This window comes from Neolamprologus brichardi, chromosome 22 (assembly GCF_056152115.1).
Source record: "Neolamprologus brichardi isolate AB-2024 chromosome 22, ASM5615211v1, whole genome shotgun sequence".
Taxonomy (NCBI): domain Eukaryota; kingdom Metazoa; phylum Chordata; class Actinopteri; order Cichliformes; family Cichlidae; genus Neolamprologus; species Neolamprologus brichardi.
Genome location: NC_142124.1, coordinates 15,675,939 through 15,700,680, shown reverse-complemented (window position 1 = coordinate 15,700,680; position 24,742 = coordinate 15,675,939). Strand labels below are relative to the sequence as shown.

At 39.8% G+C, this 24,742-nt stretch overlaps 1 protein-coding gene and 1 pseudogene across 3 annotated transcripts in view; one reads left to right on the top strand and one right to left on the bottom strand.

Annotated features, from left to right (window-relative positions):
• csmd3b (CUB and Sushi multiple domains 3b) overlaps positions 1-24,742 on the bottom strand; it is a 370,269-nt gene that overhangs the window by 9,176 nt on the left and 336,351 nt on the right. For all 3 annotated transcript variants that reach the window (XM_006787920.3, XM_006787921.3, XM_035906501.2), the window contains exons 55-64: positions 22,557-22,730; positions 15,067-15,240; positions 14,094-14,279; positions 13,611-13,784; positions 9,543-9,725; positions 9,193-9,369; positions 6,645-6,824; positions 4,684-4,857; positions 4,345-4,518; positions 186-259 (exon numbers count right to left, since the gene is read on the bottom strand). In XM_006787920.3, the coding sequence (XP_006787983.1) occupies positions 186-259; positions 4,345-4,518; positions 4,684-4,857; positions 6,645-6,824; positions 9,193-9,369; positions 9,543-9,725; positions 13,611-13,784; positions 14,094-14,279; positions 15,067-15,240; positions 22,557-22,730 (1,670 nt within the window). The remainder of the gene's footprint in view (positions 1-185; positions 260-4,344; positions 4,519-4,683; positions 4,858-6,644; positions 6,825-9,192; positions 9,370-9,542; positions 9,726-13,610; positions 13,785-14,093; positions 14,280-15,066; positions 15,241-22,556; positions 22,731-24,742) is intronic.
• LOC148096735 (uncharacterized) lies at positions 15,870-19,942 on the top strand (annotated as a pseudogene).

Here is a 24,742-nt window from a genome sequence, read left to right as displayed (position 1 = left end):
CATTGCACGGTGGATAAGAATCTTAAAGCGCTGCATTTGAATGTCTTAACATTTTATTTTCTTCCTGACTCCCTCTACTGCCTTTCGTTCTTTCCTCTCTCTTTCATTTGCAACAGCTGCTATTAGTTACTGGGTTCACTTCTTGGGTAGAAAGATACGGCACTAGTCTGAGAGTGCAGATTTACCTTGAAACCATAGGTCCGATTCAAGGAGCCGTAGCGTGGTGTTCCCGGGTTATCGCAGCTGGTTTTGGTTGGTTCTGAAAAGATCAGCACACGAGTGGAAGTAATTACACACAAAATGTAGGAGAAAGACAAATTAGCAGCAGCGTTATACATCCCCTCTCAAGTTCCCTTTCCTCCCTTTTGTTGTCATGGTAACAGTGGATTATATATGCCATCAGGACAGCAGGGGGCAGTAGCACTTTGTCAGAAAACGAAGCAGGGCCCACTCTAAGTGTGTGTGTGTGTGTACGTATGTGAGTTTGTGTGTGCGCATGTGGAAGGGTCATCAGCATGTAGAGCACATCCTGACGCAGAGCTCAATTCAATACAGCTTCTGAAATGACAGATTCACTCTCCACCTCTCTCTCTCTCCTTCCCTCACTTCCTGTACCTATCTGTCTGCCCTCTTCCTCTCTTTCACTGTTGTCTTCTTCTACCTCGCTGTACAACTGCTCTTTTCCCCTCTTTTTCTGTCTTTCCATGTCACCAGACCTCCGTTTGCCAACCGCTTCTTCCCTCATCTGTCTTATTTAAAGAGCAGGCTGCTTTAGGTCAAAACTCATTCTGTTTCAGTCACATAGTAATACACATCACACACTAACATACAGCTGAAATCACAAACTAATAAATCAACCAAAACACACACACACTTCAGATCACTTTGCCCATAAAAACACACCGAGAGTCACTTTGTGGTTGAGTGTGTTTAACAGTCTCAGTCTACAAAAGCAATTATGATACAGAACAGAAAGATCTCCCTTCAGCGGCAGCAGCAGCAAAGTGAAACTAGTTCTTATTCCAGCAGTTATAGATGACGTCTTTATATCAGATGGGGTAACAATTTAAAGGCAGCCCGTTGTTTTCAGATAGTCTGTTTCCCATTTGAGCAGCTGTAAAAGTAGTGGCTGTATCCCTTATTGAGTGCTGCAAAGTAAGAAAAAAAACGTAAGGTCTTTGCTCGCATTTACAATAGCTCTCATTTATTAAAATTCATTACCATGCACCTGCTCTGAATCAGACACGCAAAGTGTTGCTCTAAACATTGCATGGGCTGGTAAATTGACTCACAGGGACCATTTGTAAAGTGTGCCAAATATCCCTTCTCATTTTCTTCTTAATCCCCGGATAGCAGCTGTTTGTTTGAAGTTGGATGTGGATGTCTGCTTCTTGAAGGCTTTTACTAAATACTGTAAGTTACAGCATGTGCCGGTGTTAACTCAACTTCTGAGCAAGCACTTTTGCTGTAAGTTCCAAAACAGGTTTTATAGCCCTACTTTTAAATTCTGAATTTTATCTAATATGTTGCTAATTGAACTTTGACCACTAGCAATCAGATCTCAGAGACAAGGAATTCGATATTCAATATATGCAGTATACAGTATTACATCATATATTCATATATTTCAACTTGTACTTGTTCTTTCCCAACAGAGAGGAAACAAGGCAAGATTTTTAAAGTTTACTTTATGTCTAGTATAATACACACAGTATACAATACTGTGCAAAAGTCTCAAGCCACCCCTCATTTTTAGATTTTGCTTCCACAGAGCAAAACTTTCTTATAATTTTTAAAGCATAAGGAAGTCACTCACTTAAACTCCCTTAACACTGACCCATGGATAGTTATAGCATAAAAACACTCTTAACTCAAGGGGATAAACCAGTGCTGTGTCTACATGTAACAAAAAACTAAAGAACCACTTGTGTCTTTAGGCTCTTTGTTATGATCAACCGATCGCAAAACACATATTTTGTTTCACTTTCTTTGGTTGAATCTATGAAAAATTTTAAAGATAACACAATTTGACAGGAATAAAACAGTGTTTTTGCACAAACAAACAAATTCCCAAAGAGCTATCAGCCAAAAGCTTGGGACACTCCACGGTGTGCAGAGTGCTCCTAAAAAGTTTGAGGAAACTTTTTTTTTTTTTTTGAGGAAAAAATCTACAGCAGATGAACAACGTCTGCAAGTCATGTCCTTATGAAATAGAAAAAGAAATACAGCCAAGACCTCAGCGGAAGTGAAGAGCACCTTCAGCTGATAAATCTACTGTTCACTGAAGCCTCATCACAAATAGTCTCAGTGGAAGGGTGACACTCAAGGCTGATGTATGAGTGGAAAACAGGTCTTATATAGTGAGTGTCTACAATGTCTGTAGAAGAAAGTGGATGGTCTGTCCTGGAACAGAAGGCAGCCAACATCCAAAAAAGAGCTTTGAATGTCCTTCAAGAAGCCTGGAAAACTATTCCTGAAGACTATTTAAAGAAATGACAAGGAAGCTTGCCTAAGAGAGGTCAGGTTGTGTTGAAGAATAAAAAGGTGGTCAAACCAAATATTGACTTTCAAGCTTATCAGTACTGTTCAATCTCTGTTTTGACACATAAACTTTACTTCCCTGTATTCTTGTAAATATTTCAATAAAACACTGCACCTATTTCCAGGAAAATATAAAGAAATGAGAGGTGGCTCGACACTTTTGCACAGTGCTGTAGTTTTGTAATATAAATGAGTTTTCATTGTTACAGTCCAACAGAGAAAACATATGGCAATATGTTTGCATGGTATGCTTGCAAATGGCCTTTGGGAGAGAGTCCACTGGAAAGAACAATATTTTCACTTATATCCAAGTTCTCCTTTCAGGTACTCTTCCCCTTCCATTTATTAAGATCGTGTCAAATGAGTCACTATTCATTGCTATTCCAATAAGTTGATGTAACACTAACTTTTAAAGAACAGCAGTTGCTCAGCATACTCATGAGTAAACAAAAATGAGGCTGTCAGGTTCATAATGATGGGTCATTAACTGTCATGATCATTAGGCAGGGGGCTATCAGAAAAACACTAGAATAGCCAGCAAATGAAAAAAAAAAGTAAGATCAAGTCATTGTATTAATGATTATTATTAATCAAAAAGGAAACGTATGTACCGCAAAGGGGCCACATTAAAAACAAGTCTGTAATATTACACTTTGATATGTTATTTAAAAAGACGATATGCATTTTACTAGAGTGACCTCTTGAGAAATCTCACTCAGAAGTTTGGAATCTCTGTTGGCTACACCAACACCGCCTTTTAATTTTAACCCTGACTTTGAAGTGGGTAAGACACCCCTGCCTGGGGATGCTAGGCTGTGCTCCAGCTCATGTGGGGATAAATGATTGATGATGAAGTCAGGAGGTGTTAAAAAGCAATCAGTAAAATCTTATATAAACTTCTGGCAGAGGTTATAGGCCTTGGTATTGTATTTTAAACATGTTGAGGACTTAGTAACACTGGTGATTTTTTTATGAACTTGTACATTTATTCAGAAACACAGTGTAGAGCATTCTATGGGTCTCAGCATTGCATCTCTCTGTAGACCTTTTCGATAGAGACCAAGTTTCAGTTTAAATATTAAAACCTTAAAGCAGAAGTGGCTTTTCTAACCTCCCTGTTTACTTACTCATTCATAAGGTTGATCTTTATTTAAAAGCAAAATTGTGCCAATTAGAGGCTATAATCCAACAACAGCCAGTTCTAACCAAGACCTAAAGTCATTTTGCTACCTTGTGGCAATTAAAACTGAGTGATCACATTATTATGGAAAATCAAAGGAGCATAAAAGTAAATATTTAACACCCTGTTATAGAGTTCACATATCAGCCAAGTGCATGAAGTTTAGCAGGCCTATAAATTTCTCTAAACTAAAATAATTAACAAGAGCAGATGGATTCCAGGAAATGTCAGGTCAGGACATTGCCTGAAGCCACTCTTTGCCACATGTAGCTGAGAAAAGGAGTTAAACATGTCGCTGACTTCTCACTACTGAAAATACTGTTTGTTTTTGGCTAGAGAGCTGCCTTGTTAGAGCAGGAGGAGGTAGCACAGATGACGGCCGCTCTCTCGCTGTGAAATCTATCAAATGCTCTGTTCTCATGTGCACACAATTGGATGTCACACAGACTCTGTATGAGGAAGCTGGGAGGTTAAAGACTGAACAGGCCTTCTACAGCTCTGCCGAGTGATGTGTAGAAAAGTTCAGAGCACCACATCTTCTCATGAGCTAATGTCTTCCTAATTACCATTTTTCAATGAGCTGAATGTTTTGTATGGTTGTCAAGTGAATACGAATGGATTACCGATACAGCGCGGCTGCGTTCCACTCCAGGTGCCATCGGTTTCACAAAGTCTAGTTGCTGTGCCGACCAGTATGAGAGGCGGAGCACAGCTGAAGGACACTTCTGATTGATAGATGAAACTTCGTCCCTCTCTGAAACCACCTACTGGAGTCCCCGGGTCACCACAAAATTTGGCTGCAAACACGGAGACAAACACACAAAGTCCCATTTCAATTGTGGTGCTAGAAATGGTGAATGTGCTCAATTTTATGGAAGTTCAAGGACAAAAGTAGATTTTGCTCCATTTGTGATTGGTGTAATTGATGTGTCCTTACAACCAAAGTTCAATGTGATGCTTACGTAAGCACTGCGGGAGCATGCCGCTCCAGGTGCCATTGGCGACACAGGTCAGAACAGCTGGAAATGAGAGCTCATATCCCGGTGAACAACTATAGCTCACGCTGCTGCCCCATTCAAAGTCACTGCCCTGCAGTACCCCATTACTGATGGCAGGTGGAGCCGAGCAGGTCACAGCTGGGGGAAAAAGAGGGGGAAGGGTTAGGAAAGAGAGTGAGGCGGGAAAAGTGTTGTGTTTAGAACAGCTGCAGTTGATGCTCTTTTTTAGTTTACATGACTGCACTGTAAAATCACGTGAGAAAATAAGACTTTTGGTTTTAGTAGTCGATTAACTACTGATTTAAAAATAAGTTTATAGTTTTAGTAAAAAGTGAACATAAACATCTTCTTATCTTGGACTTCCCAGACTTCCAGTTATATCCAGTAACTGCTTACATTCAATTCAGTTTAAATGTATCATGTGAGACTTGTGTACATTAACAGCTGTATTAGAGGTGACAGTGATGTGACTGCTTGCATTTGTTATTTCTTTTTCTTGAGGCATTAACTACAAACTTAGCAGAATCTGCTGTCAATACAGAGAAAACTGGGGTTATACATAGTTTAAGGTGTACTTGGAGCTCACTTAAAGCCCTTGCACCACAGTAAGTGTACATGTAGGATTTTTCTGTAGCAGAACCTCCTCTCTATAGCAATATTGTTTTATTGTTTTATGGCATACAAAAAAACACAATCTTCTACAAATGCCCCAAAATAGCTTTGTTCATGAAACACTCTTTAAATCCCTATTCATCCAAGCCTGACCACAGGTCTATGGTACTATCAACAAATGATAAAACAGTCATACTGTTTAGGGCCTAGTGAGTGATTGTCTGATAACCACTGTTTGCTACACTGTAATCTGTATGTAAGTCTATTCTGTGACTGGTTGGCAAGTGGTTGCTGACAGTCACTAGCATGAAATTAGTATATGGTGCTGCACTGCAAACATCCCTGTTTCTGCTTTGCGTAAAACGTTTTACAGCTTCACTACCACTTGATGAGTGGAACTTATCTAAGTTTAACTACAGCTTGGTGAGTAAATAGCAAGTGTTTGCGAAAAAGGCATTGTCTTCTATACAAACTACAAACCCTGCAATTTGTTAGCAACCAAAGCAATTACAAGGAGTGATATCATCTTTGAAACATTTAGTAACCACTCACCATCCAGCGGGAAATACAAGTTTTTCCTTATTGACTGCAGGTTGCCGGGCACCTACTGACCAGTCTCCAGGCCTGAGAAACTGAGGCCTTCAACAATATGACTGTTTTAACATTTGTTTGACAGTAAAATAGATCTAACAGCGGGTATACGGTAAAGCACAACTTTTGGATTTGTCCATTGCTATTAAACAAACATATGTCGTATAATGATGAACAAATCTGTTGGATTTAAATAAGAATAAAATAAGAAAAACAACATAAAGATGTATTTAATTGCATCAGTGTGTTCACTCTAAGGATTATAGTTATATGCAGTGCACTGCAACTACCTAAAACATTACTGCAAAGCACAAATGAAGGGACCACCAAACAATTTTTACATACTTTAGCCTTTATAGCAATGCCAATGCTAGCTAGCGAGCTAGCTTTATGTATTGATATTATTAGGTTCTGCATGTGTGTTTTTATTTGCCAATTTGTATTTTTTGTAATTAAAATTTACAGTGAGACATTCAACAATATTTATGCACAACACAATTAAACATGTAGTTTTTGTAACATGCCAGTAATATGCTACATGTACTATATAAAATGTACATATATAGTAATGGGACAGAGAACAGAGATAGTGGGATGTGTCGTAATGGGAGTATCTGAAGTGGAAAAGAGCAATTTAAAGAGTCTGTTTTGCTACTGTGTAATAGCAGTATAAGTACTGTTTAAGGGTTGAACAGAGTTAAGAGTTGGAATGTATAATTTACCTGTACATAGTGGCATATTTCCATTCCAAGTCCCATTTTGGGTGCACATCCTCACAGGCGACCCATCCTCCTCCATTCTATATCCCGGTTGGCACTGGAATGAAACATTCTGACCAATGGTGAAGTCTTCTCCATAGCGAAGGCCATTAGCTGGCACGCCAGGATCGCCACAGTTTATCACTATGGAGACGGACAAGTGGGGTTAGAGTGGACAACATGAGATAGAGATCAAAATTACTTTATAGGTCATACTATGGCACAAGGTAAATTTAATTTTGTTTCTATTCATTAATCTAGACTCTATCCATACAGGTAATTTAATAACAAAAAGTGAAAGAAAGAGGACACCAAAGGTGACAGATGTAATAAACTAACAGATAAACAACAGCTTTGTCAAAATGCAAGCTATTAAATTCCAAGACTTGGTGAAGCTTAAAACAGCGCAAATAATGTATAAAGTAAGAAATAAATTGCTTCCAAAAGAAATCTGTAAATTGTTCATAGAAAGAGAAGGTGGGTATAACTTAAGAGGGAAATGGAATTTAAAAATACAAAGTGCTAGAACAACTTTAAGAACTATGTCTATCTCAATTGCAGGAGTTAAATTATGGAACAGTCTAACAGAAGAAATAAAAGAAAGTAAAAACATAAAACAGTTTAAAGTAAAATATAAAAACCTGATTTTAAATAAGTATAACAATGAAGAAAACGGGGTTAACCCAGGACGGTAATGTTGCTGGTAATGGTGTTGTGGTTCTTTTTTGGGGTTTTTTTTGTTTTGTTTTGTTTTGGTTGTTTGTTTTTCCATAATTTGTGCATCTGCAAATATAAACCTTCTGTTTTTTTTCATATGAAAGAAACTATACCCTGGTGGGGATTGCTAATTTCTTGTTTTTGATTTATGTATGTTTTGTTTTGTTTTGCTTTGCTTTTGTTTCATATGTTGTTTGTTTTAATTTAAGAAAATTTATGAATGAGAGGTAAAACTTGAGGGGGTAGGGACAAATAAGTGAATACTTCTACCTACTCCTTTTCAAACAAATAATGGAATAATATATTGTAATGATTGTGAAGGCTCATGTTTGAAATGTTTGAAATAAAAATGAACTGAACTGAACTGAACATAAAGAAAGAGGAAAGGTAAGTTAGGGCGCAAAGAAGGTGAAGTGTGAAAAATATTCAGGCCCTAAAGTACGGAGCAGATTAAATCTAGATGAAAATATCAGAAAATGATGCCTCAGGAATCTTAGTTTTAAAACTGCTATATTAGAGTAGACGGAAAACATTAAGTAATTATCTCCAATAAAGCTTCTTCTCTTGAAAGTGGTGAGTTTGCAGTCGATAGCAAATTCCTGATCAGACTGTGTGATCTCATCACATTTCTGTGTGGGTTTCACTTCTCATGAATGAAACAACAGTGATATTAAAAATGGCCGAGGTTGTCCTGGGACTCTTTTAAGGAGCATTAGGATTCCCCAGACTGTACTTTTTAGACACTGTCCTTCATAGTCTAATAGGCAGCTTAAATGCTTCTAAACCCATCCCAGATAGTGTCATGCCTGTTAATAGATGTGGAGTAGTCTACTGTAAAAGCCATTTCCTTTAAATCAGGTATTCTTATATACTTTTTCAATCTGGGAACCGATATCGAAGAATTTATAGCATTTCTGATTTAAGCTTTTTTTTCATGCTACTGCATATCTGGATACTGGAAAGCATTAATATAATCTGGGAATTCTCTGTGATGTCCCATTATCAAGAAGTACTTTTGGACACAGTATATAGATATATGTTAGAGGCATTTTCTTTTAATACATTATTGTTTTTTACTTTTTTTGAGTCATTTTTTACATTTCAGCAAAATACTGTCTTTTGGCAAATTAACTCAGTGGCTTTTTGTTGAGTCGTCAATTTCTTAGACGTTACTTACCAGTTGGGTGGAACCACTAGACATAACTTTTTAAAGTAAACCTCCAAAGCATTTTTTGGAGTGCACAGTATTTAATTGAAATAAGACAAATTATTCAAATAAATTTAAAACAACAACTTATCTGTTAAGTAAATTACACTTGCTCGACTATGACTTTGCTCATATCTCATATGGGAACAGAAGGTTACGTTTTATGGCTATTTACGCTTGGAGACTTTTCCCACAGATTCAATAAGCAAATTAACTCAAGTAAACGACGATCAAGGTAATATAAGTCACTCTGTTGTCTGCAGTAAAAATATAAAGATTTGAGGCTTATTTCTTTACTCCTATACTGTGGCATAATAATTTAAAAGAGGACATAAAACAATGTCGCCTGTGCTTTCTAATCTCACACCCAGAATTTGGTGATATTTATTGGTTGCAAACTTTCATGGTATTACAAGAGATTTAATACACCAATTACATATATAGAGTGTAATTATTGCATACAGTTGAAAACTCTTCAAAGTCACCTCATGATTGCATGGACAAAATATTGAAAATACACCAACAAACGTACTAGACAGTACTTATATATGTATCAGCCTATTAGTCAAATCAAAGCAGATAACTTACTGGTACAGTTGGGCTGTGTGCCTGACCAGGTACCATTGGCTTGACACTGCCTGGTGGTGGGACCAGTGAGCAGATAGCCATCCATGCATGAGTAGATGACAGAGTGAGAAAATGTTGTTCCATCCAAACGAAATACTTTGCCATTACTGGGAGTGCCAGGGTTACCACACTGAACAGCTGCAGGACAGAGACATGGAAAAGGAATAAGACAGAGAAAATCCTGTGGACCTCAGCAAGTGTCAACTCTAAGACAGTGGAAACACTGAAACATGTGTGGGTTCATAATAATTGAATAATTGACAAGGTACCATTTCAGGGTAGATTTAAATTAATTAGAAATATCCCCGTACGTTTACAAAAGGGTTGCGTGCCCGACCAGGTCCCGTTCGGGAAACACATCCTCTCTGAAGAACCTATAAGTTCATATCCCTCTGAGCAGGAAAAGTAGACCTTAGAACGGATCCTGAAATCTGTTTGTTCTCTTGAACCATGAGAGGGAATGCCAGGGTCCCCACACGAACCAGTAGTGTCACCTACATGGAAACAAAAAAGGACATAGACTTAGGTCCCTCACAGGTTCTTTACTGGTTTGTACCGAATTAAGGATTACACTTAAAGATGCTAATCCTTGAGTCAGTACACACTGTCTGTATAATTAGCTGTGTTTCAAAAATGACTCCAACTTATCAAAGCAAAGAAATGGAGAAATAAACAACTTTGGTTCATTATTTGTAGTGTGAGGAAAATAAAACTGCAAATCTGACAAAGGATTTTAAAAGGAATATCTAATGCCTGCTTCTAAATATCAACGGGGTGCATACAGATTGGGCATATGCATGTGTGTGCATGTGTGCTGATGAGTAAATAGGCAGCGGTGCATGTGTTTGCCTTTGTGAGTGTGTGCGAGAGATCCTAGCTCTGTCCTTCTAGAGCTGCCTGGTCAGCAAATTGTGTCTGACAAGCAGAGCACACTCCTGGGAACACACACTTTCACACACAAAAAAGCTCACATCATCACACAAATACCAAGGCCTGGACTAATATATTTCCGCTCAAACATTTCAGATCAGTACTGCCAATTGTGTTAACAGTCTAAAAATTGCACCGGATTATGTGTGAGTGTGAATAATATCATAACTTGATTCATGTTTGTTAGATTGGGATTGCTAATTACGTTTTCAATTTGTTGCCTCCATTCACATTTATTGTTGACAATTAATTCAAAGTGTACAAGTATCTGCGGCGTTTTTGTGTTTTTGACTCATACTTCTGAAAAAAATAACCTCAATTCACATTGGCTCTGTTTGTATTATAGTACAAATATCTAGAGGCTTGCTGCTAAATTGAGCTTACACGTAGCAGAGACACAACATTTAATGATATAACATCTTTTGTAATGCCTTAGGATTTTAAACTCGGTTTCTCAGATGTAAATAAATAATATTCTACTCAATAAGTCTCTGTTATTTGCCTCAGAAATAGCAGGTAAGAATGTAAAAACAGGAGGGAAAGAGCATATGTAGATGCTCTTACACATCTACATAAACTTACCCTACTAACCTGAACAAATGAAACCAAAAAACATTTAAATAAAATTCATCTTTTTATAATCTTTAACCCTTTATACTCTAACCTAATTTACCCTTTAAACCCGGGGTAGGCAACTCCAGGCCTCCTGCAGGTTTTAGATGTGTCCTTGATCCAACACATCTGATTTAAATGGCTAAATCACCTCCTCAACATGTCTTGAAGGTCTCCAGAGGCCTGGTAATGAACTAATCATTTGATTCAGGTATGTTGACACAAGGTGATATCTAAAACCTGCAGGACACCGGCCCTTGAGGCCTGGAGTTGCCCACCCCTGCTTTAAAGGGTTAAGAAGAGAATTTCCAGGTGGAGCCAAGCAGTTGAAGGCTTCCATTTGGTAGCCTCGAGATCTCATCTCTGCTGTTGCAGATGTTGTGGTTCTCTTGGCTTCATCAGATGGTAGGTCACATTGGAGTGGTTTGCAGGTAAGTGTAAAGCAGCTGGAGAACTAGCACCTCGAAGTCTGAGACCGCAGTTCACAGCTGGAAAAATGGTTGCTTGCACACTCAAGGTCTTGTTCACAAGTCAGGGAAGCAGGAGATTGAAACGGGCCACATGTGCAGTCATGTGGATGCTATACTGGTCAGTTGTGGTTTAGCAGTCAATCTACATCCCCTCCCTGACCTATCGTACCAAGCTCTGGATAGTGACCAAAAGAATGAGACTGCGGATACAATTGGGCAAAAGAAGCTTTTAGATATAGGGTGAAAAGTTCAGTCGTTCTGGGGGGACTCGGAGTAGAGCTGCTATTCCTCCACATCAAAAAGTGTGGTTCGTTCATCTGACTAGTATCGCTGCTGGGCACCTCTTGGGTATGTCTGGGTATGTATCTCTGGGCATGTCCTACTGGGAGGAATACTCAGGGTTAGACTCAGGACACGGTGGATAGATTATTACTCTTGGCTAGTTTGGGAAGCCTAGGTATTCCCCTGGAGGAGTTGCCTAGGGAGAGGGAGGTCTGGTCCCACGTGACCTGGCCCTGCATAACTGGCAGAAGATAGATAGCTGGATGGATGAATTGTTGGATGGATGGATGAAGGTACTTAGTTTTCCCGTAAGCACAGATTAAGGAATAGCTCAACATTTTGGGAAATGCATTTTTTTTGCTTTGCACTCTTCTTTACAGCTTTCAGCTAATACCTTAGCATTAGGACTCCGGATACACACTCAGTGCCCTGTGAAATTACACCTTTCTTTTACTTGAGGTTTTTGTTCGGATCAAGCAAACAGTAGAGGGCATATTCATAACTGAGTTTTTCAGGTTTCGGAGGTTAGAGGCTTGTTTAACCTTTGAAGGGAGAAAAGCTGTTTCACCAGCCTTCCCAGTTATAGCTTCATTTTTAATGGACAAACCTGTGAGTGGTTTAAAAAAAAATCTCCCGTCGCTCTCAGCATGACAGGACGTAAGTGTAAAAATCCTAAAATGTTCAGGTATTGCTTAAAGGTTCTGCAGATGGTAGAAAACTACAGTTTGGCTCAGTTATGAAACCCAAGCCATGTTCAATTATACAAATTCAGCCAACTCTGAACTGTTAATAAATAAATTCCAAACAGGCTGAAACTCTCCCTGGCATGCTGATTATTAGAATACCATAGGCTGTTTGAATACTTTTGTTAGAAGCTGTGGCATAACAACTTGTTATTTGCAGCATGGCAAAAGCCAAGGTCTTTCATTTCATAGGCCTAATAAATAAATATTCAAGATAAGTGGCAAGGTCGGCTTGTGAATTGAATTTGCAAATCTAAGATCTTAAAGAGAGCCAAGTCTCAAGTAGCTCTACGCTCACAGCCTGAAAATATCATCAAATATCACAAACAGCATCACTTCATATATGCGTTATCTCATCAGCTATCATCAGGCAGAATAACAAAACAAGCTGTGCTGCTGTTGGACTGAACTCTCATGTCTGCAGATCTTTGGTATGGACCTGCCAGGTGAAAACATGAATCACTGCTTCTTAAACTATTACCCTGCCTCACCCCCCAAGTCTCCCTGGGCAATTGCTGTAAATAATAATGTATTCTTAGTCAACTCGTCTGGAATGCATTTTCACTCAGTTTGTTATATAAGCGGCAGCTGGGAGCCTCTCAGTCTGGAGAGCCACAATCATGCCCCCAGCAGGCCAACTGAGTGTCACATAACTTAGATGGTTTGTTTACACATGAGGGAAGGTAAGGAGGCTTTCTGTCTGGAGAGACGGTCTAGCCCAGTGAGTAGTGAGATATGCATATACAGCAAATACAGCAGGGACTGAAGGCTTGTGTAAAGCACTTTACAGAACAATGAGTGTTGCAGCTACACTCCACAACATTGTAATAAAATCCACTCACTGTAGAAAAGGAAACACAGCTAATACTTGAGAAAATGCAAAACTACAGATAAGCTGAAATATTTCAGTATTTGCTTTACTGCTCTGTATTGATCATATCATAGAATCACTCATAAAAAAAGGTTAAACATTTCTGAAACACAGTGAAACCGGCTCACGGTTAGTTGACCAGAAGAGAAATGCACATGGTTAAAAGTCCACGACTGAGGTGACTGTAAGTGTGGGGTAAAGTTAATCTCCGGAGCCCTTTTAACAGACAGATACTGATATACTCTCTTTTCTAGTGCCAAGCCTTCCTTCCATATATTCACCCATCCCTTCCATTATCCCTGACTGAAAGGTTCAGGAAAGTGTCTGCTGGATATAAAAGCATGAAGCTCTCCGCACTTCAGTCTGCATGTTTAGACGTTTCGATTTTCATCTACAACTGCTATCTATATATTCGTCTTTCTGATAGGGCGGACGTTAAAGTCTGTATTCAACAGAGGTTAAAATGGTTACCAGAGCAGAATGGCATGGGGGCACTCCACATCCCATTGAGCTGACAAGTCCGGGATGATTCTCCTTTCAGCTGTCTTCCGCCCAGACAAGAATACCGAACCGTTGAACCAAATGTAAACTTATCTCCGCTCAGCACACCGTTTGGGGGAGAGCCGGGATGACCACAGTCTACGACTAGAGAGCCACAGAGGAGAGAAATGAAGAAAACAATGGATGGCTCATTTTGACTCAGCAAAGCTCTGTGAGAGGAGGTGCAGCTACTTCTGTCAAGAACTAAGGACAGATTAAAAATATATGCAAGGATTAAGGATTAAAAAGCTGACATGACACTGCTTGCTAGGCTTTAAGGGAATCTTAAGAGTAACATATAAAAAGCAACAAAATGAAAAAAAAAATGCAAGAATCATTTCAATAAATTCCAAACCCAGTCTTGCTAAAATACTGTCTTTCCAAAGATTGTGAGGAAGAGAGAACGATACTAACCTATGCATTCAGGTAGCGGTTTGTCCCATTGTCCAGTAGGTTGACAGGTCAGTACAGGTGATCCAAACAAGTAATACCCAGGATTGCAGTCATAGAAAACCACTGTGCCAAAGGTAAAGTTGCCATGCTCTATTTTGCTCTGCCGGATTGAGTTGGCTGGGATACCTGGATCAGAGCAGTTGACCACTATACACAGGGACACACGCAGAGACACACAAGCACAAACAGACACAGAGACAGAAAAGCATGTGTTATTTGGCATGAACCAGAGAGGGCAATCTCTCTTCCCCCTCTTCATTTTCCCTATTTGGAAAGCGGTTTTGCAGAGTAGTATAAGGCAGACAAGGAGGACATGGTGAAGAAGGAATAAAATATCAGACGTGGAGTTTAGGAGGGTTAATGCAGTAGATGCTAAGAAATGAGAGGGTGGTCAGGCAGGTTTGTCTGTAATGGATCCAGAACTCAAGCAGGGTTATGGCTTGTTATCAGTGTGCTGCATTTTAATTTTACCCAATTCATTGGCACTTCATTCTGTAAACTGGGCAGAAGGCCGGTAGCTTGTGTACAAACTCGTGTGAGTGAAGCAATTTGAGTTGCTCTGACTGTTATTTGGACAATCAGGGTATGCGATTTATGGCTTACTGAAAAAAAGTTTTTATTCTTGAGACTGGAGCCATGAACAGGTTAGACATATGTTGAGCTCTAAATCTACCTCGAAACTTCATCGAAATTAAGGGAAAAAATATGTATTTTTATCAAGAAATTTAAGTTTTCTGTTACGATGGTAATAATAGAGGAGATTAAGCTGAACAAAGTTAGAGGTAGAGTTGAGGTGGATACAAATGATGGGGGTAAATGAGGATGGTTGCTACTGGAGAAGGCACTAACTGTAAATAAAGAAAGAGACTAAGGTGGTATTAAAGGTTGGGGATAAATAAGGTTAGGGGTGAATACACTTAACTTTTCTCCCCACCTTTACACGTTGGGGGTGGGTGGCTCCATTGGCGGTTAGCCTGGCACTGAGCACGTGCAGGCCCCTCCATTTCATAACCCCGATTACAAACAAAGCTGACCACATCGTTGAGATTGAAGCCGTTTCCCACTGTGCGGCCATATATGGGGCTTCCTGGATGGCCGCAGCTGATCGCTAAGGGAAAAAGTGTAAGACAAGAACACATTTATTTGCACGCAGATTTGTTTCTACAGAGTGACACCATTCTGTTGTTTTTCATGTTGATGTGTAATCCCATGATAGGTTTTTTTAAATGAGATAATTAAATCCTTAAAAAAACATATGCTGAGATCTATGATTTGGTGTTATTTACTAAAATAGCTGAAATATTTAGTTTGTAGCAAGCAATTATTGAACAGAAGTAATCAGTGCATTTGCTTGGGACTGTCTTCACTCTTGATAAGCCACATTTAGCGTACTTACAGCTGTGCCAGTAACACCGATGACTGTTTTGTTAATTTTTCATCTTGTTAATTGAGTCATTGTATGCTATGACAAAAGAAGGAGGCTGAGGACTAGTTAGTGTCAGAGCCACTGTCCACAATGAGATGACGGACATCAGCAAGATAGCCACAACCGACTGTATGCTTAGTGAATAGCTCAAGCAGCAGAAACCCAAGAAAGAGGAGGAAGGAGAAGAACCATCATGGAAGGACAGGCCCTGCACAGTATGTACCACAGGTAGATAGAGGAAGTGGCTGACATCTAGAAATTACACCAGTTTAGACAAAGCTGAACTGAAAGACAGCACAGAGGCACTAATCATGGCAGCACAGGAACATGCTGTAAGTTCAAGATCCATAGAGGCTGGGGTCTACCACACCAGGTAAGACCCCAGGTGCAGGCTGTGTAAAGACACCCCTGAGACAAGCTTGCACATAACAGCAGGGTGCAAGATGCTAGCAGGCAGGGCATACATGGAACACCACAACCAAGCAGCCAGCATAGTTTATAGCAACATCTGTGCTGAGTGTGGCCTGGAAGTTCTTAAGTCAAAATAGGAGATGCCCCCCTAGGGTGACTGAGATAATTTCCTGTGGGACTTCCAGATACAGCCAGATAAACTGGTGATGGCTAACCAACCAGACTTTGTAGTGATGGAAAGGCAGAGGAAGAAGGCCGTAGTGACAGACGTAGTGATACTGAATGACAGCAACATCAGTAAGAAGGAACACCAAAAGCTGGAGAAGTACCAAAGGCTCAGAGAAGAGCTCGAGAAGATGTGGAGAGTGAAGGTACCAGTGGTCCCAGTGGTAATCGGAGCACTAGCTGCAGTGACTCCCAATCCCAGTCCTGGGCCATTTGACCTCAGTACATCACATGATAGGGTGGGGCTATGTTTCACAATGGGTTCACCCGAAACCTTGGCTGATTATGACCCACACCTGTTTTCACACCTTGGCTCGTGTAATTAGGTAGAGGATCAATAGGGGGTCCATGACACTCTTGGGGACACTCCCATAGGGCTTAAAATCTGGGACTCTCCACCAGTTGCTCTTAGAACTGAAAAAGCTTCTCGGATGAGAGATGAAAAGTCTTCAAGGAAACTTAAAGAAGTCTAGATGCTTTTCTTTTCAAGCTCCTTAGACTCTCTTAGGCAAACTTTCATCACTTTTTCAGAATGAGATCATTGCCCTTCTGAAAATTGAAGCTGTTGCTAACAGATTCTTTTCAGATGATACTGGGTGGTGGATCAAAATTTGACAGTGTTTTTCATTGTTCATAATTACATCAGTTTTGACAAGTTCTCAAACATCACAGACTAAAATACAGCCCCAAACCATGACATAGCCTCAACCATGGTTTACAGATAGCCATAGATACTGCTGTAATTTTCCTGACCTACTCCAATACTGATGACGATTTAAACAAAAATTTCTTTCTTCACCTTTTAACAAACAGCCACCCCACCCCCACCCACCTGACCAACTGTCATCCAAAAATCATCAGACATAATGACAGGACTGAAAATGAGAAACTGAAAAAGAGAAACTTTGAAAGACTTTCACAAAGCCCGGAGCACTTTTGCTCTAGACCACTTTAAAAAGCTGAAAGAAACTCTGGCGCCTAGGAGACATGAGGAGTGGCTCAAGACTTCTGCACAGTACTGTATATATTTATGTATATACTGATGCAGTAATGATACTGCATCAGTATATACAGTACTGATGTTTCTGTTTGCTAGGGGGATGTTTCTATTGTCATATCTGGCAGTGCAATTAATACATCCCAATTGTAGCTTACCCACTAATGTCATTCACATACATAACTTTATAATGCAAACCCATTTCGTACCACTTGTGTGTCATTCTCTTACTAAATTGCAAAAATCCAATCATGTAAAATGTACTTTTAGACATCAAAGCTACAGAAAAATATAATCTAAACCAGACATGAAGATCAGAAGCTTTGTATTTCTGGCTCGAAAACCACATCAAGTGCAGATTTGGGCCAAATATGTATGCCTTTCCTACAGTCATTCATAAATATTTATGAAAATGTCAGATGACTGAGAAGGCAAAGCTGGGATCCTAATTTAGGGTCATTATTTTGGAGATATTAGGTCTCACCATCTTCTGTGTCAGAACTGAGTGTGCACTGTTTGCAATCGTGCATCATAATTGTTCTTCTTGTTTCATCCACTGAGCCTTCTTGGCGTTCATGTGATGTTTGCATAAACAGGCACTTTAGTGTTACTGCCAGTCACTCTCTTATCTACCTTGCAAACTACAAACCTTTAAATTAATTGGAGAGGAGAGGAGTCTAACCAATGTAAAAGAAAAGGAGTTGGTGGTAAAACATGGTGAAGGAGAAAGTCAGGGAACAGAGAGTAAGAGAACACTAAAGGATGAGAAGACAACAGGGAGAAAGAACAGCTAAGGTGAGGAGAGGAGAGCAGAGCAGAAATAATGAAGACAGGAGTAGACGAGAGAGGCAGGAGGCAAAGCACTTGATCAGGAAGAATCAGAAGTTTGTTTGCATGCCTAAGATACAAATTTATCTGACACCATCAGCATGCCCTGCAGCTACACACACACACACACACACACACACACACACACACACACACACACACACACACACACACACACACACACACACACACACACACACACACACACAAACACACACACACCATAGTCTCATTACCATTCTGTTTTTGTGTCTCTAAACAAGAGCCTCTCATCTCCATAATTACAGTATAATTTGGCTGTAAAATGATTTCCCTCAATAACTCCTGCATGAATAACCTCAATAAAAACAGCATAGCACTCGGAGATATGCAGAATGATACAGACACTATCTGGACCACATAGGCACAGATGAACGCAAAGAAAAGCATATAATAACGGCCCTATTTTGTACATTGTTTGTTGTTTTATGAGTAATAATGAAAAACAAATGCTCCGTCTACTCTCAAATCATCAACACTGTGACACCACCTCTGTTTTGTAAAGACTGTCTTAATTTAGGGAACAAATGGGCTGCCTCTTTCAGGAAAAGGTGCCCTTAATTGGCTTCATCATCACCACCTCAAATGTGCCCTGTGTGATGCCTAAAAATATTCACTATGCTCACAGCAAGTAACCAATTTTAGATTTTCACAGTAGCCTGGGCAAGTTAGGCCACTCTGTTTTATCCTTAAACCCAACTACTTATCTCATTCAAGGCATACTAGCATTTTTAACCCTCTGGCCCTATAATATTTCTGGTTAGAAGCCACAGTTACTCAAGTCTACTCTGTGAATACTTCAAATGAGGATAGCTCTCAAACAATATTTATGTACTGGCTGTAGTAAAAATAAAAATAAAAAAAGTCCCAAATATCTATATTTCTTTTTTAAAATTGATCTTACGGACAAAAACTAGACTAGCTTATCCACACTACTACTGGAGACTTTGGTGGTGCATTCATACACAGTGTTAGAGGTAATGCCACTGCTGGTCATGATTACTGATATATTCATTTTGCTTTTACGCCATCTTTAACTCAAACATGCATCTACTGTTTCGAACTACAGTACAGTTTCTTAAGTTGACAAATATACTGCTCAGATACATTAAAAGAACACTTAGAAAACACATCAAATCTCAATGGGAAAAATAATGCTGGATATCTATACTGATATAGACTGGGTAATATCTGGGGGAAAAGGATGCCACCTTGTTTGAAAGAAATGAAAGTTATCAACCTACAAAGGGCTGAATTTAAAGATACCGCAAAACTTTAAGTCAAAAGATGATGTGAAGTTCATTAAAGCACCTACACTACAAACCCAGTGGTTTGTATGGGGCCCAAGTTCTTGAAGGCTTGCCTGACAATGTTGGGCCTCCTAATGAGATGATGGAAGGTGTCCTGGGGGATCTCCCTCGACATCAGCAGCGGGGCACCACTGAGCTCCTGGACAGTCTGAGGTGCAACCTGGCACCTTTGGATGGACTGAAACATAATGTCCCAGAGATGTTGTGTTGAATTTAAGTAAGGCAAACATCCTCCAGGAACTGTCCACATAGTTCAAGAGGACATGCATTGTCGTGCACCAGGAGGAACCTGAGACGCACTCCACCACCACAGTGGGTCTGAGGATTTCATCCTGACACTTATACCCGATACCTGGCAGTCAGGAAAGATAAAGGTCTGTGCATCCTTTCATAGACATGCCTCCCCATAACTGACCCACAACCAAATAGCATAATGTTCTCGAGGGCTTCTCCAGACCCTTTCATGTCTGTCATATATGCTCAGGGTGAACCTGCTCTCATCTGTGAAAAGCGTGCCAGGGGTAACTGCCAACTGGGCTCCATGGTGCCGGGCCTTGAGCACAGGGCCCTCTAGAGGACATCGTTCTCTCAGACCACCCTCATGAAGTCTGTTTCTGACTGTTTGGTCAGCGACATCCACAGCATCGGCCTGCTAGAGGTCATTTTGTAGCTCTGGCAGTGCTCATCCTGTTCCTCCTTGCACAGAGGAGCAGATACTGCTCCCACTGGGGACCACAAACCTTCTGGCAATGGCAAGTAATAATGTGCCATCCTCGAGGAGCTGGATTACCTGTGTGGCTTCTGTAGGGTCCAGGTATTGCCTTATGTTAGTAGTCTTCACACTGACCCTATCCAAATGCTAAACTATGCTAAAAAATGTTCCTTTTATATTTTTTTTAGGATCTGAAGCTTTATAGAAAAAGACTCCCTCTGATAGTTAGGACAAAAGTGAGTTTAATCCTGTGCATAATGTTCTTCTTCATCTTTCCCACTGAACAAAACCTACAGTTGTTTTCAGCATTAAGGCTTCACTCTTAACTCTATTTGTCTTCCGCTGTCAATTATGAGCAGGAACCCTGCCTTGATGTATAACTTTTCATTTTCAGATCTCAATCACAAAGTCCAAAAGTCTTTCTCTTGACTTTTTCTACTTAGCACTTATCAGTGACTCATGAATCACTAATCATTCAAGACCCCCAGAACATTTCTTTTATATTCTTTGCCTAAAAAAAGACCTGAACTTTAGATTTTTTTGAGACTATTGCATGATGTGAATACACTACTGGAATTTTTATAACAATATAACAGTTTTTATTTAAATATTCACTGAACCATGAAGGATATGTTTGGAGCTGTTTTTTAAACGATGAACTACATCAGATAATATCCAGATCTAGACCCCCAACCTCCTTTGATATTTACAATTGACTGAGTCTTGCTCGTTCAGCTTTTGTCAGTAGTGATAGCCATATTGCTACGTTCTGCTCTGCTGCTTTAAGGGCAAATTTGAAGAGCTTAAATTTGAGGTAATTGTGTTTCATCTGAAAACAAAGAAAAAGATTTCAAACTATATTTCAAAAAAGGGAAAAGTCTGATTTGACCAAATTCCACTTACTTAAAATTTGAATGATTTACTTGGTGATCTGGATTTTGCTGTATTGGGATTGCTCCCACATCATCACAACTAATGTTAACTAATACTTCATGCAGTCATTAACTGCAACTCATCAGCTTCCCTTTTATGCTGTCATAAGTTTGCAGCTCAGAAGAATAACACTGAAAAACTATGATGATGAGATACGTTTGCCTTCAGTGCTTTCTGAAAAGATTTTAAACAGATGGAGAATGTTGTTCATTTTGGATGTTTTTAACCAGGAGTACTGACATTAACCCCAAACAGTAAAGTGTATGTGTGGCGTGGGTGTGGTCTCTGGCCAGCTGCAGAGGAGGGGTGACACAGTGAGCTCCCGGGGCGGCGCAGGGGCGGGGTGAACAGGTGTGCTGGGATCTGACAGTGATTGTGTGTCTTTAGATGTTGGCAGTGACAGTCGGAGGAGGAGCGGACGTGACAGCAGAGAGAGAGCGGGAGTGTCTGTGTCCCAGTCAATAAAACCACAGCATCAAATAAAAGTTCTGCCGTCAACATATTCGCTCCAGCATATGTTTCTTGGGTCCAACATTACAGTATGTAAGTAAGTTTATGTTTCATATCTAATTCTTATAAGATCTGTATGACAAAAATCCAAAATTGGGTCGTCTGAGTATAAAATTCCACATGGTAGTCCAGCTGTTAGCACTGTTGCCTCACAACTAGAGAGTCCTGAGTCTGAATACACCATGTGGTCAGGGTCTTTCTGTGTGGAAATGCATGTTCTCCCAATGTCTGCGTAGGTACAAGCAGTGGGGTTAAGATAGGCGTGAATATAAGTGCAAATGGTTGTCTGGATTGGAAACCTCTCCAGGGTACAGTAGGTACAATTATAATAATGAAAATGAGATCATCATGATATAAAATTATGTCATCAGTAGTTTTTACTTTCACATGGGACACATCCTCATAAAAATCCTGTGTTTGCTTCCCTTTTGGACTACCTTGCCTGACTTCTTAAAACCAGTCTTTTCCAGTCAGTTTCACAGAATCGCTAAGGTATGACATCAAAATTCGTCAGTTGCACTGATGACCCAAGAGAAATATCAATCATAATCTAGAAACAGATAGATCATTCATCACATTTACCAAGACAATTTGCATGTTTTGCTTTGGCGTTCTACTGCAACACCTTACAAATGTTGTCTCACATAGAAGATCTTAATTTGTCAAACACGAGGCCTTTTTCACTGGTATGCCTCCAAAGTGATTTCTAAGATGTATGATATTGATTCCTCAACTCCACAGGCAAGCAAAACATCCAAAATTTAAATGAACTGCTGAGCTCTTTATCAAACCCTTCCTCCAAATTGCCTCTATTTGACTTCATTTTTTTTTTGTTATCTGTAGTAGCAAACAGCCAAATTTGTCATAATTTTCCTGATCATGCCTCGGTGCTAGAAAAAAAGGTTTTTATAAGGAGTTAAAGTAATAACCACGGTAACCACTATAGACGTTAGTGGTTACCTTGGTGTATGTGTGACAAATATGTGTCAGAATCTTTTTCAGAGGTGAGCATGAGCTCGTGTGTTTTTCTTACGTATGCAGATGGGTAGCTGTCCAGACCACTGGTTGTCTTGGAGACAGATACGGACTGATGAGCCTATTAGTCGGAACCCAGGTAGACACTGATAAACGACCGTATCACGGTAACCAAAGTTTTCCCCGATAACCTGGCCGTTCACAATGCCTTCTGGGATTCCACAGTGACCAGCTGCAAGAGAGAGATTGTGGGAGGGGTCAGACTGCACACACTAAAACAACTTCCTTCATTTGCACTTTTAGTATCTAAAATTTGATTCCTGGTTGTCAACGTTTCACAAATGTGTCTTTTGTCTTTTATTGCATTGTATTTACTCATTGTTGTTGTGAGCAGGTGCTATAGTGGGTGGCTGTTCGGCAGATATTCAGATAGTTAAAAATTTAATATACCCGTTTTATTTCATCCATAAAATGTCTCTTGGGGTTATATAACAGCTTGGCTTAAGGGCTTGCACACCGAATCAGTTTCATTGTGTGATTCTAAGCAAACACAGCAAATTGGATCAGTTTCTGCGCTATGATCAAGGCTCAGCTGCTCTGTTCCCACTTCAACATTTTCACAACTGTATTACTGCCCTTTCTAACACTTTCAGTGTTCAAATGAAGGCATCTTTGTGCTTTTAAACAATCAAACTTGGTAAAAACTTAACAAGCGACGTGTGGGGCCCTCTTTTCTCCTTGATCAGATTCATTCACAGAGGTCTGATTGATGCACGGAGCTACCCCAAAATGCTTTAAAAGGCGTTTCACAAAGTTAAAAGAGAATGTGTATTTTCTGCTCTCAGGGATTTTGAATTGAGTATTGATTTTGTTCTTTACAGTAGATAAAACCTGCACCGTGTCCCTGGTGTCAGCAAATGCCAACGATTTAAACACAGCCAGGGAAGTGGAACAGAGGAGAAATGAACGGGCTGCCTGATAATAACTTGCCATTTCAAATTCTGTTTGAGGTGTAGACTACAGAGGTTAAAGGGCACTATTCAAACGGGTTACACGTTTTACTTTCCTGACTATGTTGCTGAAAACTGTGTGTTGACAAATAGGAAATCTGTTCAAACTTACAAACAAAATCACAAAGTTAGAGCAGACAGAAATCATTTCATTTCAAGTAATGTATCACACAACAACACACCTAAAAAAGAAAGCAGCTTAAATGTGGGGGTTTTTTGGTGTGGGGGGGATTATGGGAAGGAAATAAAGTTCACATTTTTTGCTTTTTAGCCTTAACTACTAAAAATGGCATAAATAACTACAGTTGTGCATTTTTAATTTGCAAAATATGCACAGTGAAGGCAAATCAAGGCTAATAAGAAAAGTCATTGAAGGAAAATGCTGTTTATAGCACTTTTCAGGACTTGGTTTATTTATTTCTTGACAGAATCATGCCTCCTCATCAGTTTAGGTTAAGTTTCATTGAACCATTCCTTTATAAATTGCATCTCATATCCCCCCTCAGCCTGTGAAGTATTCTGGGAAGCGCTGCCTCTACTGAGGTTTCACGAAGAAGTGACAACATCGTGTGGTAACATCTGTTACCTCTGGCTGGCACGCTGACAGAAGAAAGCTGCGGGGTTGGCTTTTTTTCTCTGGATTATATAAAAAGAGAAAATTCAAAATGAATTTATAGTGAGTGCACAGCAGCAGCTTGCTCCTGATAGTTTTGCCTGTGTGGTGGACCAGGTCAGAGAGAAGCAGCTGTGCAGCCACACATGAGGAGGAAGGCACATACCTACAGTCGATGCCTGCTCTCATTAGATTGACTTGAAAAATCCCATCTTTGCAGCTCCGTCTCTACTGGAGGTGCTTCATTGTGTGTGTATGTATGTAGTGTATTCTGTAAGGCCAAGGCTGAATATTAGTGTCTAGATATACAGGGTGGGCCATTTATATGAATACACCGTAATAACATGGGAATGGTTGGTGATATTAAAGTCCTGTTTGTGGCACATTAGTATATGTGAGGGGGCAAACTCCTCCAGATGGGTGGTGACCATGGTGGCCATTTAGAAGTCGGCCATCTTGGATACAACTTTTGTTTTTCCAATAGGAAGAGGGCCATGTGGTACATCAAACTTATTGGTAATGTCACAAGAAAAACAATGGTGTGCTTGGTTTCAACGTAACTTTATTCTTTCATGAGTTATTTACAAGTTTCTCTTTGTTCAAAGCCATTGACATGTCGAA